Below are 14,943 nucleotides of genomic sequence, written 5' to 3' on the forward strand. Positions count from 1 at the left end.
CTGAAACGACCAGCTACACCTCACGCAACACAACGTGCTCCTCATCGAGTTCTGCGACCGCAGTGCTCTCCAGCACTAGGTGACGTGGGATCCTAACCACGCAGTTCGTTCATGAAAATGAACGCACATAAGATGATGGCCTTAGCTCTGTTAGGGCAGACGAGGAAGAGCGGAAAAATTCTCGAGGAAGATTCTGGACTCGTCGATGGCTTGAAAACCGAATTGCTGGTAGAGGAACAATAAACGTGTTGAACGCGGGTGTGAAATACATACAAGTAGAAAATATTCGTTAGTAAAATTGACTCTTGATTTTAAAATAAATATAGTTACTCTATAACGTCTTATGTCATTTTACGGATGCAAAATATCCATTTTCTCAGTGTTGTAGTAAGTACCATACTGTGGAGGAACGTATTCATCACTTAATTTGCAGGATGGAGATTTGTTTCGTAATTTCATTCGAATGCAAAATCACAGACTTGTCAATGTTATGAGTGATATTTGCCGGAAAGATACAAACAAGAGGTAGCCCATGAAACCGACTAATAGGTACTTATCTTTTACACAAACTTTCGTAATAACAAAAACGTCTACTGTGCAACCTGTGTTTACTTTATGACACATTGGTAGTCACGTTGAAATTTATAGTCACTGGGAAAACATTCCACTCGTTGGCCTATGCAACAAGAATTCTAGTAAATATATTATTTATAACAAACAGCCCGACCGTTACTGAAAAACTATCACATTATTAATAAATCCCCTAATCGTGGAGAAAACAAAAGCAGGAAAAATATTTTGAACGAACTGTTACCTAGCTGTTTTACGACGCTACCTACTATGCTACGGCTTCTACATTCGCAACCGTCTCCAGGAAGCTGGGCTACGGTCCCGCACACCGTTAGGCCGTCTTCCGCTCACGCCCCAACATCGTGCAGCCCGCCTCCAGTGGTGTCGCGACAGGCGTGAATGGAGGGACGAATGGAGACGTGTCGTCTTCAGCGATGAGAGTCGCTTCTGCCTTGGTGCCAATGACGGTCGTATCCGTGTTTGGCGCCGTGCAGGTGAGCGCCACAATCAGGACTGCATACGACCGAGGCACACAGGGCCAACACCCGGCATCATGGTGTGGGGAGCGATCTCCTACACTGGCCGTACACCACTGGTGATCGTCGAGGGCACACTGAATAGTGTACGGTACATCCAAACCGTCATCGAACCCATCGTTCTACCATTCCTAGACCGGCAAGGGAACTTGCTGTTCCAACTGGACAATGCACGTCCGCATGTATCCCGTGCCACCCAACGTGCTCTAGAAGGTGTAAGTCAACTACCCTGGCCAGCAAGATCTCCGGATCTGTCCCCCATTGAGCATGTTTGGGACTGGATGAAGCGTCGTCTCACGCGGTCTGCACGTCCAACTGAGGCGCCAGGTGGAAATGGCATGGCAAGCCGTTCCACAGGACTACATCCAGCATCTCTACGATCGTTTCCATGGGAGAATAGCAGCCTGCATTGCTGCGAAAGGTGGATATACACTGTACTAGTGCCGACATTGTGCATGCTCTGTTGCCTGTGTCTATGTGCCTGTGGTTCTGTCAGTGTGATCATGTGATGTATCTGACCCCAGGAATGTGTCAATAAAGTTTCCCCTTCCTGGGACAATGAATTCACGGTGTTCTTATTTCAATTTCCAGGAGTGTAAAACGACTCACTTTCGAGGGATCTAATTTGCTGCTGGTTTTAAGCAGCTTATATTCATGTCACGTACGATATGTTTGGATACAGGATTAGTATTGTCCTGGTTGAGACAGTCACATCGTTTAGATATCTGGGCGTAACGCTGCAAAGCGATATGAAATGGAACGGGCATGTGGGGACTGTGGTAGGGAGAGCAGGTGGTCGACTTCGGTTTATTGGCGGAATTTTAAGAATGTGCGGTACATATGTAAAGGAGGTCGTATATAAACGCTAGGGCGACCGATTCCTTAGTACTGCCCTAGTACTTGGGATTCGTACCATATCAGATTAAAGGAAGACACCGAATCAGTTCACAGGCAGGCTGCTGGATTTGTTACTGGTAGGTTCTAACAACAAGCAAGTCTTACGGACATGCTTCGATAACTCAAATGGAAATTCCTGAACAGAAGGCGACATAAGTTTTGAGGAACACTACTGAGAAAATTTACAGAACGCGCATTTCAAGCTGATTGCGTAATGATGCTCCTGCATCCGATATACATTATGCGTAAGGACCACGAAGATACGTGAAATTGGAGCTCACGTTGAGGCTTACAAACAGTCATTTCCCTGCGCTCTATTTGCGACTGGGAAATGAAAGGAAATAACTAATGATGGTATGAGGTACTTTCCGCCACGCGCCATGCAGTGAACTGCTTGAAACGCGTATGTATTTAGTACAGCGATGGCGAGGCATGACAGAATCTCTGACCAGAGAGTTATTTATCGTTGCTAGTCTGCGCTTGACCGCGCGAGAGTTCAGCTGCATGTAGGGAGTCGGCAGGTGCAGTTGCGGCCGAGTTGCGAGAGAGTTCAGTTGTACGTAGCGAGTCGCGAGAGCATGTAGTAGCGCGCGAGAGACAGTCGCAGTTGTGTGTGAGGAGTCGGCGGGCGTCGACATGGGGCTCTGGTCAAGATTCAGGACGAGGTATATATTTTTAAATAAGGTAATGAAGCAGCATTGCGCTCATCTGATAATGTAATGCATCTTAAGTGTAATTAATTTGTTCAAGAATCACCCCAATAATAATTTTGTTTTCAAACCAAGTTTTTTAGAAAACAATCATTTGAATTGAAAGAAAGTTTCCCATGCATTTCCTTAAAGAAAAGTTTCCCTTAAATGCAAAGTTGCACAGGGCCTAAGATCGACATTTCGGTCTATATGCGTTTTCATTGTCACTGAGATTTCATTATCATTGAATTGTCTTACATTTTCGTGGGCAGCTTACATTTGGCTCAGATTGCTATTTCTGATTTAATTGTCATTGTCAATAAATTATTTTATTTGCTGGGAGGTTACACTAGGTTCTATTGCCGTTAACATTTAAATATTGTCTTCCAAATTTCTCTGGGGAGGTTACATGCTGAGTAATTGTATAACTGAAAATGTAGATGATATAGAAAACACGTAACATGGTGTGTAGCTCTGTGTGGCTTCAATTAAGCGTATTTTAAATTTGCTTGTGGTGTAAAACCGATGCTGGATACCACTGGTCACGCTCCGATGCACAAGGCAAAAATGGAAGGTTTTCTTTTCTTTCACGCTTCGCAGTGTTATGAGAAAAAAAAACACCGAAATTCCATGCTGTGACATCACTAGCTCCTCGTGGACGAACGTTTTTATGTTCCTTGAGATGACGCGTGATGAGTCGGCGGACGTCTTCCGGTACACACTGAGGAATAAGCGCTGAGGTGAAAGCGCTGCGTCTGCTGCCAAGGTGTCAAGTCCTTAAGCACACATGATGATGGCAACCTGGTCGCTTATCGAAATATTATGCCCGTAGGACACTAAAGTTCAGCGGTTTATCCGTGAACTGTTTCGTTAAGATGCAAACCGGCAGAAGTTGAACAACCACTCGTAATGCAAAGATTGAAGGGTGAGTTGGGAGGCTCACCTGCGGAAGTGGCAGAAGGCGCCGATGCCGCCGAGGAGCGCCAGCACGGTGACGGCGAGCAGCAGGTAGAGCGCGACGTTCCGCGGCGAGCCCGGGCAGTTGGAACTGTCCTCCAGCGCCGACTCCAGCAGCAGCGCGTGGCCCGCCTGCTCCTGAGGGTCCGTGCACAGCGGCTGCGTCGGCCGCTCCACCCGGGGCCCTTCCAGCGATTCACTGACCGAGGGTAACAACAGTATAAGACTCACCACAGGAAACACGAGAGCGCAGTCGCTTTGCTACAGTACACCAGTCATGCATCCAGAAGATTCGACCGCATTTTAAGGTTCGTTCACACAGGCCATATTTTACGGCAATTTATTTATTACTCCATAAAATTTGGGGATTGCAGCAGTTTGACGTCGACATTTTGCCACGTTATTTCGTTTGACAACCGTTTATCCATCTTCGGGAGAGCGTTTTACACTGGAGATTGCTAGTGCACGTCGCTAAAATTGTAACCAAATCCTTTCGCGTAAACTCTACAGCATAGGCTGCCGCTGTATGAGAGCCCTCGAGTTTAGTGGCCTCTCCATTATCGAATATCTGTGCCTATGATGCGCTGGCAGCAACGTACTTGTGGTACTAAGTGTGCGTCCGTGGAAATAAAATTCAGATGTCCAATCAATAGAATTCGTTCATCTCCCAGAACTCGCAGAGAGGAGCTTTGGCGAGACTCCCTAGCTGAAGACAATCACATAACGGTCAAGGAGGAAATAGCCGAAGGCTCACACCTTTCATACGTGACCTGGAAGACTTTGAACAGACCGCAAGTTGGGGTGTCAAGGTGCAAAGCCAACCTCAGGAAGTGGGGCTTCAGTAATGAGGAGGAAACTTGTCAGTGTGGTGACGTACAGGACGAACAACGTCTGCTAGTCTGAAGGAACCTCCCGGCTGCATGCACTATCTGTGATCTTGTTGCAGCCAGCGAATCTGCTGTGATAACCGCCGAATCCTGGGCCCGTCAAAAAATATAATCATCTTGCTGCTTGTTTATCTGCTGCTTGTTTGTATATATTATTGACTCTGTATCATAAATACTACTGTACATATTTAATTTTTCAGATTTGCTATATGAATTAATACTTATTAGTTTTTGTAATTATTTTATGCCCCCGACTCCAAAATAATAATAACAATAATAATATTCAACTATACTGGATTCCTTAGGGAACTTTTTTTTAAAATCAGTTCAGTTTACGAGGATATCGTATTTACAGCGGAAGTGGAGACGAGCGGCTGCGTGTCTGTAGTTTCTGGATGCCGTTGTCAGTCTCACATGGGATGGGTCACTGTGACATCATATTAACCGTAAACTCACACAATCATATGGGCCTGTATTTGCCGGCGTCTGGCTGCCACAAACCTGCGCAAACTATGGGCGTCTTTGGAACTTCGGTGCTTCTGGCACATATTTCCGGTAGAGACAGCCTGGCAAAGGAGCTGAAACACCTGTAGTTAATGTTCTTTGTCAATGCATATTCTCCACATCATATCAGCTTTCCTTTGAGGAGGAACAAACGTGATCACGCAGAAGATCAAAAGGAGAAGAAACTGTTCCATTCCTACGTGTTCCTCCCACATGTCGGTAACATTTTATCAAAATTAGGCTGGAAGCATTACCTTAAAGTAAAGTTCCAGTCACTTATGCAGCACATAAGCGCTTCTCGTTTCGGTAAATGATGATCTGCATTTTCAGAAGGCTGACGTTTACAGAACATCATGCCAGTGAGACAAGGTATGTATTGTTCAGATTAAACGCACAGAAAGTGAAAAGTGCTTTGAATATAATCGCCACAATCGCCTTTCGCAGACCAGTAAGGCACCCATAAGCAGGCGTTGTATCTCCAAACGACACGCTATGGATTATTCTACAACTAGTATGTTGGTACCCGTGGTCTAGGGGTAGCGTCTTTGATTCATAATCAAAACGTTTTCAGTCCCGGGTTCGATCCCCGCCACCGCCTAAGTTTTGATAAATAATCAGCATTGGCGGCCGAAGACTTCCGGCCTAAGAAGTCAGCCTCATTCTGCCAACGGCCTTGTCAAAGAGGGCGGAGGAGCGGATAGAGGTTCAGGGCACTCTATTGTCCTAGGGGTGGAAAATTGCCCCTAAAGGCGGAAGAATCAGCAATGATCAACGACATGAGGATGCAGAAGGCAATGGAAACCACTGCATTAAAGACACGTAACGTGTATCCACTGGACATGTGGCCTGTAATTGAAGAAGTGTCATGATGATCTCTCCATTGGCAAAAGATTCCGGAATACTCCCCCTTTCGGATCACCGGGAGGGGACTGCCTAGGGGGAGGTTACCATGAGAAAAAGATTGAACAATCTACGAAACGATAACGTTCTACGAGTCGGGGCGTGGAATGTCAGAAGCTTGAACGTGGTAGGGAAACTAGAAAATCTGAAAAGGGAAATGCAAAGGCTCAATCTAGACATAGCAGGGGTCAATGAAGTGAAGTGGAAGTAAGACAAGGATTTCTGGTCAGATGCGTATCAGGTAATATCAACAGCAGCAGAAAATGGTATAACAGGTGTAGGATTCGTTATGAATAGGAAGGTAGGGCAGAGGGTGTGTTACTGTGAACAGTTCAGCGACTGGGTTGTTCTAATCAGAATCAACAGCAGACCAACACCGACAACGGTAGTTCAGGTATACATGCCGACGTCGCAAGCTGAAGATGAACAGATAGAGAAAGTGTATGAGGATATTGAAAGCGTAATGCAGTATGCAAAGAGGGACGAAAATCTAATAGTCATGGGCGACTGGAATGCAGTTGTAGGGGAAGGAGTAGAAGAAAAAGTTACAGGAGAATATGGGCTTGGGACAAGGAATGAAAGAGGAGAAAGACCAGTTGAGTTCTGTAACAAGTTTCAGCTAGTAATAGCGAATACCCTGTTCAAGAATCACATGAGGAGGAGGTATACTTGGAAAAGGCCGGGAGATACGGGAAGATTTCAATTAGACTACATCATGGTCAGACAGAGATTCCGAAATCAGATACTGGATTGTAAGGCGTACCCAGGAGCAGATAAAGACTCAGATTACAATATAGTAGTGATGAAGAGTAGGCTGAAGTTCAAGGCATTAGTCAGGAAGAATCAATACGCAAAGAAGTGGGATACGGAAGTACTAAGGAATGACGAGATACGTTTGAAGTTCTCTAACGCTATAGTTACAGCAAAAGAATAGCGCAGTAGGCAGTACAGTTGAAGAGGAATGGACATCTCTAAAAAGGGCCATCACAGAAGTTGGGAAGGAAAACATAGGTACAAAGAAGGTAGCTGCGAAGAAACCATGGGTAACAGAAGAAACACTTCAGTTGATTGATGAAAGGAGGAAATACAAACATGTTCCGGGAAAATCAGGAGTATAGAAATACAAGTCGCTGAGGAATGAAATAAATAGGAAGTGCAGGGAAGCTAAGACGAAATGGCTGCAGGAAAATCGTGAAGACATCGAAAAAGATATGATTGTTGGAAGGACAGACTCAGCATACAGGAAAGTCAAAACAACCTTTGGTGACATTGAAAGCAACTGTGGTAACTTTAAGAGTGCAACGGGAATTCCACTGTTAAATGCAGAGGAGAGAGCAGATAGGTGGAAAGAATACATTGAAAGCCTCTATGAGGGTGAAGATTTGTCTGATGTGATAGGAGTCGATGTAGAGGAGATAGGGAATCCAGTATTAGAATCGGAATTTAAAAGAGCCTTGGAGGACTTACGGTCAAATAAGGCAGAAGGGATAGATAACATTCCATCAGAATTTCTACAATCATTGGGGGAAGTGGCAACAAAACGACTATTCACGTTGGTGTGTAGAATATATGAGTCTGGCGATATACCATCTGACTTTCAGAAAAGCATCATCCACACACTTCCGAAGACGGCAAGAGCTGACAAGTGCGAGAATTATCGCACAATCAGCTTAACAGCTCATGCATCGAAGCTGCTTACAAGAATAATATACAAAAGAATGGAAAAGAAAATTGAGAATGCGCTAGCTGACGATCAGTTTGGCTTTAGGAAACGTAAAGGGACGAGAGAGGCAATTCTGACGTTACGGCTAATAATGGAAGCAAGGTAAAGAAAAATCAAGACCCTTTCATAGGATTTGTCGACCTGGAAAAAGCGTTCGACAATATAAAATGGTGCAAGCTGTTCGAGATTCTGAAAAAAGTAGGGGTAAGCTATTGGGAGAGACGGGTCTAATACAATATGTACAACAACCAAGAGGGAATAATAAGAGTGGACTATCAAGAACGAAGTGCTCGTATTAAGAAGGGTGTAAGACAAGGCTGTAGCCTTTCGCCCCTGCTCTTCAATCTGTACATCGAAGAAGCAATGATGGAAATAAAAGAAAGGTTCAGGAGTGGAATTAAAATACAAGGTGAAAGGATATCAATGATACGATTGGCTGATGACATTGCTATCCTGAGTGAAAGTGAAGAAGAATTAAGTGATCTGCTGAACGAAATGAACAGTCTAATGAGTACACAGTATGGTTTAAGAGTAAATCGGAAAAAGACGAAGGTAATGAGAAGTAGCAGAAATGAGAACAGCGAGAAACTTAACATCAGGATTGATGGTCACGAAGTCAATGAAGTTAAGGAATTCTGCTACCTAGGCAGTAAAATAACCAATGACGGACGGAGCAAGGAGGACATGAAAAGCAGACTCGCTATGGCAAAAAAGGCATTTATGGCCAAGAGAAGTCTACTAATATCAAATACCGGCCTTAATTTGAGGAAGAAATTTCTGAGGATGTACGTCTGGAGTACAGCATTGTATGGTAGTGAAACATGGACTGTGGGAAAATCGGAGCAGAAGAGAATCGAAGCATTTGAGATGTGGTGCTATAGGCGAATGTTGAAAATTAGGTGGACTGATAAGGTAAGGAATGAGGATGTTCTATGCAGAATCGGAGAGGAAAGGAATATGTGGAAAACACCGATAAGGAGAAGGGATAGGATGATAGGACATCTGCTAAGACATGAGGGAATGACTTCCATGGTACTAGAGGAAGCTGTAGAGGGCAAAAACTGTAGAGGAAGACAGAGATTGGAATAAGTCAAGCAAATAATTGAGGACGTAGGTTGCAAGTGTTACTCTGAGATGAAGAGGTTAGCACAGGAAAGGAAATTTGTGGCGGGCCGCATCAGACCAGTCAGTAAAAAAAAAAAAAAAAAAAAAAAAAAAAGTTGGTCCTGACGACTTCCTTCTGAGGTTCAGTTATTGCACGATCTATGGAAATAGGTTTTGTGTAAAATCTTATCACTCGTGGTGGCGGCTTTCTATTCGTTAAGGCGTGGAGCCCAGTGATTTGTTTAACATCGTTAGAAACGTAACATTTTGTGCCTAAGGACACATATATCGACAGTTTATTTAACTAATTTGACATTTGCGTTTTATCTCGGCGTTACGTGAATGTAGTATCATCGAATAGCATGTCCCTGCCTGCCACAGATTGAACAATATTTGAAGAGCGAGCTAAACTCGACGGAGGGCGTTCACCATGCGCATGCGTCTCCGCGCCCACGTTTAGTACAGACTTGCAGACGTGCACTTGCAGTCTCCACTGTGAACTACTCACATTAAGCAGGATGAGTGAATGACAGCCGAAGTACCGTATCAACATTTCACGTTCCCCGGCTCCAATCTCGGAGCTTTATTTAGTCATCCCACCGGGAAACCTTAAACCCAGTCCGTACATTTATCTGTCCTATGACATACATTGAGAGCTTTCGAATCAAATTAATAACCATACATAAACAAAGATTATTAAAATACTAATTATTATTCTACCACATATCAACATTTCAACACAAATGTCCAGCATAATATAATACAAATGACAGTAGTTACCGGCGAATATCCAAGCCATTTACAGGGAGTGAACCACATTGTGGGCCACACTGGAAGAATAAGAGTGTTTTTGGGCCACACATAATATACTTAACACTTCTAATAAACTATTGAGAAAAAAAAAAGTTTCATCGAACAAAGAGAGAAAAGTATCGTGTGGCGCGAGCTCTGACTGAGAATAGTCTATTTACCATAAAATAAAATAAAAACGGAATTTAATCGCTTTTTCTGCCACTTGTGTGATATATGATCACTTCTTGGGCTGCACTGATACTAGCTTTGGGCAGCATGCGGTCTGTGTGCTATGGGTTGGACACCTCTCCCTAACAGGGTGTAGGAAAACCGTTGGCATTCTAGCCACCTTCCAGTAGCCTCGAAATGGATGAATAAGGGTCATGATTGATTTTCTGGGGAATCTTACTCCACTCTTCCGTAAAATAGTGGCAAGTGATGACGGATGTGCAGAGCCATTTTATACACAGTAGAGCACAAAGTCTTAATAATATTTGCATATGCAGACTTTTGCGACCACATGGAACGCTGCAGTTCGCCCTCGTGTTCGCAAAATCAGTCGTGGACGATATGAGCTGTGTTAACAAGGGCCTTGTCGACTTCGAACACAGCGTCACCATTTGGGAAAAAACATCATATTATGGGAAGAAACCGATCAGATACAATGGTCACATAATCCTTCGCAATAACGGCACCTTACAGAGTAACCATGGAGCCCATGGAATACCACAGTATGGCTGCTCAAATCGTGATCGAACCCTTCATCTCCCCCCCCCCCCCCCCTTGTGTTTCACTCTTAGGACTTAAACTAGGCCATAAGTTGCAAACTATGAATCTAGAAACATCCGACCGAATGACTTGCTTCCACTGCTCCAAGGTCCAGGGCATATTGCTTTTGCATCACGTTTACTTGTTACAAGTACTTGCATCACTGATGTATGCTTTTGCAATTCCAGCTCTGTCTGCGTATCTCAGCCTCTGGACCTTCCTTCCTGTTGTTTCGGTACTGACAGAATTCGCGAGTGTTACATGCAGTTATTCAGTGACTTTTGAGCGGTCTTCTTCTCATTTTTTGTTGAAAACCGCTACGACGACCGTCTGTCACAATGACCCAACACAAACTTTCCTGCGGTTGTGACATAGCGGATGATGTTTTTGCGGTTTCCGTGCGGTATAAATCTTTGATGCGATGCCTTTTGAAGTCCGACTTGTCGATTTCTTGCTAACTGTCGTCTTGTGGCTTGCAAATGCGGGAAAGCCCCCTTATTACCTCAATTTCACTTTCGTCCACTTCTCGGCAATATTATGGCCGGTCATGTCGCTGAACATGTGTCTGCAACCTGTATGGCGGCTAATGTTGCTGGGGAAGATTACTGAGCCGTCTTGTCGACAATGTCCTATTTCTGTGATTCGTGTAGATGTAGATGTAGATAAAGCATAAAATAAAATGTGCCGTTCTGCTCATCGCCTAACACGACCATTCTCCGATTAGAGAATGCTACGAACTGAGAATAGTGAAAAACCGCAGCAAATGCCACGTTATCTTTTGACTATACGTTACCAGCACGTAACTGAATTTCAATGGGATTTGCATTATTTTGGGTATGCATGAGGATCACTGGCATCGTGCAGTGTACAGGCATGTTGAGTGTTCGGTCCTGACAGTGGCCTGTTGTTAGTCTGAATGGGAACACGCCGGCCGAAGTGGCCGTGCGGTTAAAGGCGCTGCAGTCTGGAACCGCAAGACCGCTACGGTCACAGGTTCGAATCCTGCCTCGGGCATGGATGTTTGTGATGTTCTTAGGTTAGTTAGGTTTAACTAGTTCTAAGTTCTAGGGGACTAATGACCTCAGCAGTTGAGTCCCATAGTGCTCAGAGCCATTTGAACCATTTGAATGGGAACATCAGGCGAAATTTCGTAGCCAAGATTCTGGTCGATCAGTTCTGAACACACCAAAAATGTGTTACTAAATGTTGCCCCGAGCATGTCGTAGTCCCTAGTCAGGAATCTAGACATAAGTGACTAACTAAGGAGCTCCGTGTCATTATACATCGCTGGCTGGTGTCCCGCAGAAGCTCGGTTCCAGAATCGTTTTTTTTTCAGGAGTAAGATCGGTCGTTACTAGAGTACGGACAGATGAGTGGAGTCATACCCAGGAATCCTAGACCGCTGACAAACGCAGTGGCATCATTTCCAGCAATATGTCCGCGTTCTGCACTAACTCAGACGACGATCACACTCGAGTACGATTCCACTGGGGGACATTCTGCAATTTATTCGCAGGGACATAGGTATACAACCCGTTACATTTTAATTTAGGAAGCCTTACTGTATGGATAGGTTCAGCCTTCACCTTTATGTCGGCTTGAGCTCTGCTGGTAATACTTCATTGCGGAGTCTGAATGTTTAGGAACAGCAGCCTGTTATTCAAGAGCCGAAACCAGAGAACGCAGTTATGTTAGACGCTATGTTCTAGAGCGAAATCGATGTTGTCTCATGTCAGAGACTTTGCACTCGGTTCGGAAAATTGGAAATTTGTGGTAAGGGCTATGGGACCAAACTGCTGAGGTCATCTGTCCCTAGGCTTACACACTACTTAATCTAACTTTAACTAACTTACGGCAAGGACAACACACACACACACGCACACACACACATACACACACACACACACACACACACACACACACACACACACACACACACACACACATGCCCGAGGGAGGACTCAAACCTCCGACGGGGGGAGCAGCGCGAACCGTGCAAGGCATTTAGACCTCTTAGCTTCACCGCGCGGCCACTCGGTATGGCCTGAGACTCTGGGCAGGGTGGACAGTCCATTTCTGGAATGTTTTTGAGCGCAAACCATTGCCTCACAGATGTTATTTTGAAATAATACAGTGTCCTGTTGATACAAACCATCATCGTTTTCAGATTGTTCCTTTACAGTACGCAGTTCACTATGCTGTAAAATGTGTCCATATCTTTCCGCAATTAGCGTTTTCTTAAGCGCAATAGGGGGACCATGCGGAACACCACGTCCTCCGTACTTCACTGTTGCTACTACATATATTGACAGGTAACATTTCTGATCATTCATTTTCCTTTCCTGGAGGAAATACCTGAGGTGCGGCCGCAGGGGTACCTTAGCAGGAGGCGCCCTGTGCCCACTTCAGTTTAGACAAGTATGTATGGATATCAACAGAATCCTGACTTTCCGTTCTCCATGAAACCTGAGAAACTGATATCTATCTGAAAAGTATTTGTATTTGGCTAATCCTGCTGTGCCTACAATTCTAGAAGATGCGTGGGCCACAACCACCTCTAGTGGAAGACCTTTTAAACTCAGCAGCTATCTAGTAAACTGTTTATGCGTATTTGTACTCCAAGGCAGGAAAATTTTTTCAGAGTTCACCTGTATATTTATGCATCTAGGCACTTTACGTTTGTCACATTGGTTACAGGCTTGTTGGCACCCTGATAACGAAGTTTTAGGTCACACCAGAGAAACTGGTATTCCTGTCACTTGTTTCCTGAGAGTCGTCGCTGAACGATTATCATTCACTTTTTGGCTGTCATTCCGTGCTGACTGTGCAGTTTGAAGATGTACGTGTCTGTTTATGCTATAACATGAGTAGTTAGTTCCATTTCACAGAGAGTGTACTCAGAGCAGGTCGCATTAACCTGGTGGTATGTGCTTCTTGGATGCGGGATTCATTGGGTTATCTCTATTGTTTATTTGAAAAAGTGAGATGCACAGATGATGAACTCTGATTTGATTTCATTTCCGTCTTACTAACGATGTCAGTCAACGTCCCACATACTTAATTTCAATATTTCATGTTAGCTTTCTGTTTTTGTTATTCAAAAGTCGCATTGCAATGACACTCCATGTTGTTTTTGAATTTTCATAAATGATTTGAATTGTGATAATGGCTTCGACCTACGAACCCTACTTCCTACAATGATCAAGCAACCATTATTTAACAGATATAATCAGGAATACACTAATGCTTTTTTTGCCATTGTGATATTATTTCTGTTGTGCGCAGTAGCCAAATTATTAACGGCATATTTCATAGCAAGCGAAGTTGGTTATTGTGATGACAAGAGGATACCTTTCACAAGTTTCATTTCGTACCTAAGACTTTTATTAATGCGGATTAGTTTCAAAATCTAATTCTGTTTGCTGCCGTAATACTGATTTTACGTGATCCTCCCGTTCCGTAAGTACTTATAAGATATAACATGTTCAAGATGTTTACCACTGGTCTTGCAATCAGAGACTGTCAGGTTCTGCCCCTTTGTAGGTGTTGGTACAAGAATTCAAAGTCGCTAATGTAATGCATCCATTAGCACGTGTAGTACGTTTGATAAGTCTTACTTGTTCAGCTGACGTGTAAGCCAGTGTCGTAGCTGCAGAGCTACAGCACTCTGCGCATTGCAAGGGTCACAGTTGAGCTGGATGCTCTCCCCAAGGTCCACGACTGCCACTCTGCTCGTAGCAGTGTCCTTCTGGAGCCCTCGCGCGGCCCGTGGATTACCCTCCAGCGACAGTCGATCCGCTTTGACCTATGTGACACATTAGAGCAATCGCTTTAGTTTGTGTTAGCATCAGAGATCAGGTTTACCACCTACAGTGCAATAAATGGAAATACAAAGTGGTCCAAAAATGTGTCCACTGTTTAAAAGTTCATAACTGGCAAACTAATTGACGGAGTTGTCTCATCTTTGGTAGTGTAATAGTGTATTGCTCCGGCAATCGTCACACAAGCGTTGTATTGCATTGTTTTGTTTTGTCAGATGACAGTCGCCAGATAGTCAGTGTTTTGTTCTTAGTTGCACCTAATTACTTGAGTAAACATGGCTGGCGCAAGGCTTACATTCGGTGAAAGGAAGTCAGTTACGAAGTGGTATTTTAAGTACATTAATGAGGTTCAACAGCAATGGCGAAATGAGTATCAAACAGAGCCACCGACACGTTTGACGATTCGTCGCATTCTAGTCAAATTTGAAGCCGAAGGCTGTGTTAAAGATGTACACAAACAACGATCTGGACGACCTGTAACAGTGAAAAGTCCAGCTAACTCCCGTCATCTGTTACAACAATTCATTCGCTCACCACAGAAGTCTGTGAGACTGTGTGCCCGTGGAACTGGAGTGGGTCGCTCAAGTGTTCGGCGAATTTTGAAGACAGTGTAGTGGAAGTGCTACATCCCACGATTGCTACACGCAATGAACGAGGACGACCCAGATCGTAGAACGGATTACTGCGAATGGTTTACTAACATGGTGCGCAACGATTAAGAGTTTGCAGAGATGATTGTGTGGTCTGATGAGGCACAGTTCAAACTCAGTGGTACAACGTCCATGTAGACAAAGC

General features: G+C 44.2%; 1 protein-coding gene across 2 annotated transcripts in view; it reads right to left on the bottom strand.

The window, feature by feature from the left end:
• LOC126419051 (toll-like receptor 2) overlaps positions 1 to 14,943 on the bottom strand; it is a 132,078-nt gene that overhangs the window by 28,668 nt on the left and 88,467 nt on the right. For both annotated transcript variants that reach the window (XM_050086126.1, XM_050086135.1), the window contains exons 8-9: positions 13,945 to 14,132; positions 3,636 to 3,848 (exon numbers count right to left, since the gene is read on the bottom strand). In XM_050086126.1, the coding sequence (XP_049942083.1) occupies positions 3,636 to 3,848; positions 13,945 to 14,132 (401 nt within the window). The remainder of the gene's footprint in view (positions 1 to 3,635; positions 3,849 to 13,944; positions 14,133 to 14,943) is intronic.

The sequence above is a fragment of the Schistocerca serialis genome, chromosome 1 (genome assembly GCF_023864345.2).
Source record: "Schistocerca serialis cubense isolate TAMUIC-IGC-003099 chromosome 1, iqSchSeri2.2, whole genome shotgun sequence".
Taxonomy (NCBI): domain Eukaryota; kingdom Metazoa; phylum Arthropoda; class Insecta; order Orthoptera; family Acrididae; genus Schistocerca; species Schistocerca serialis.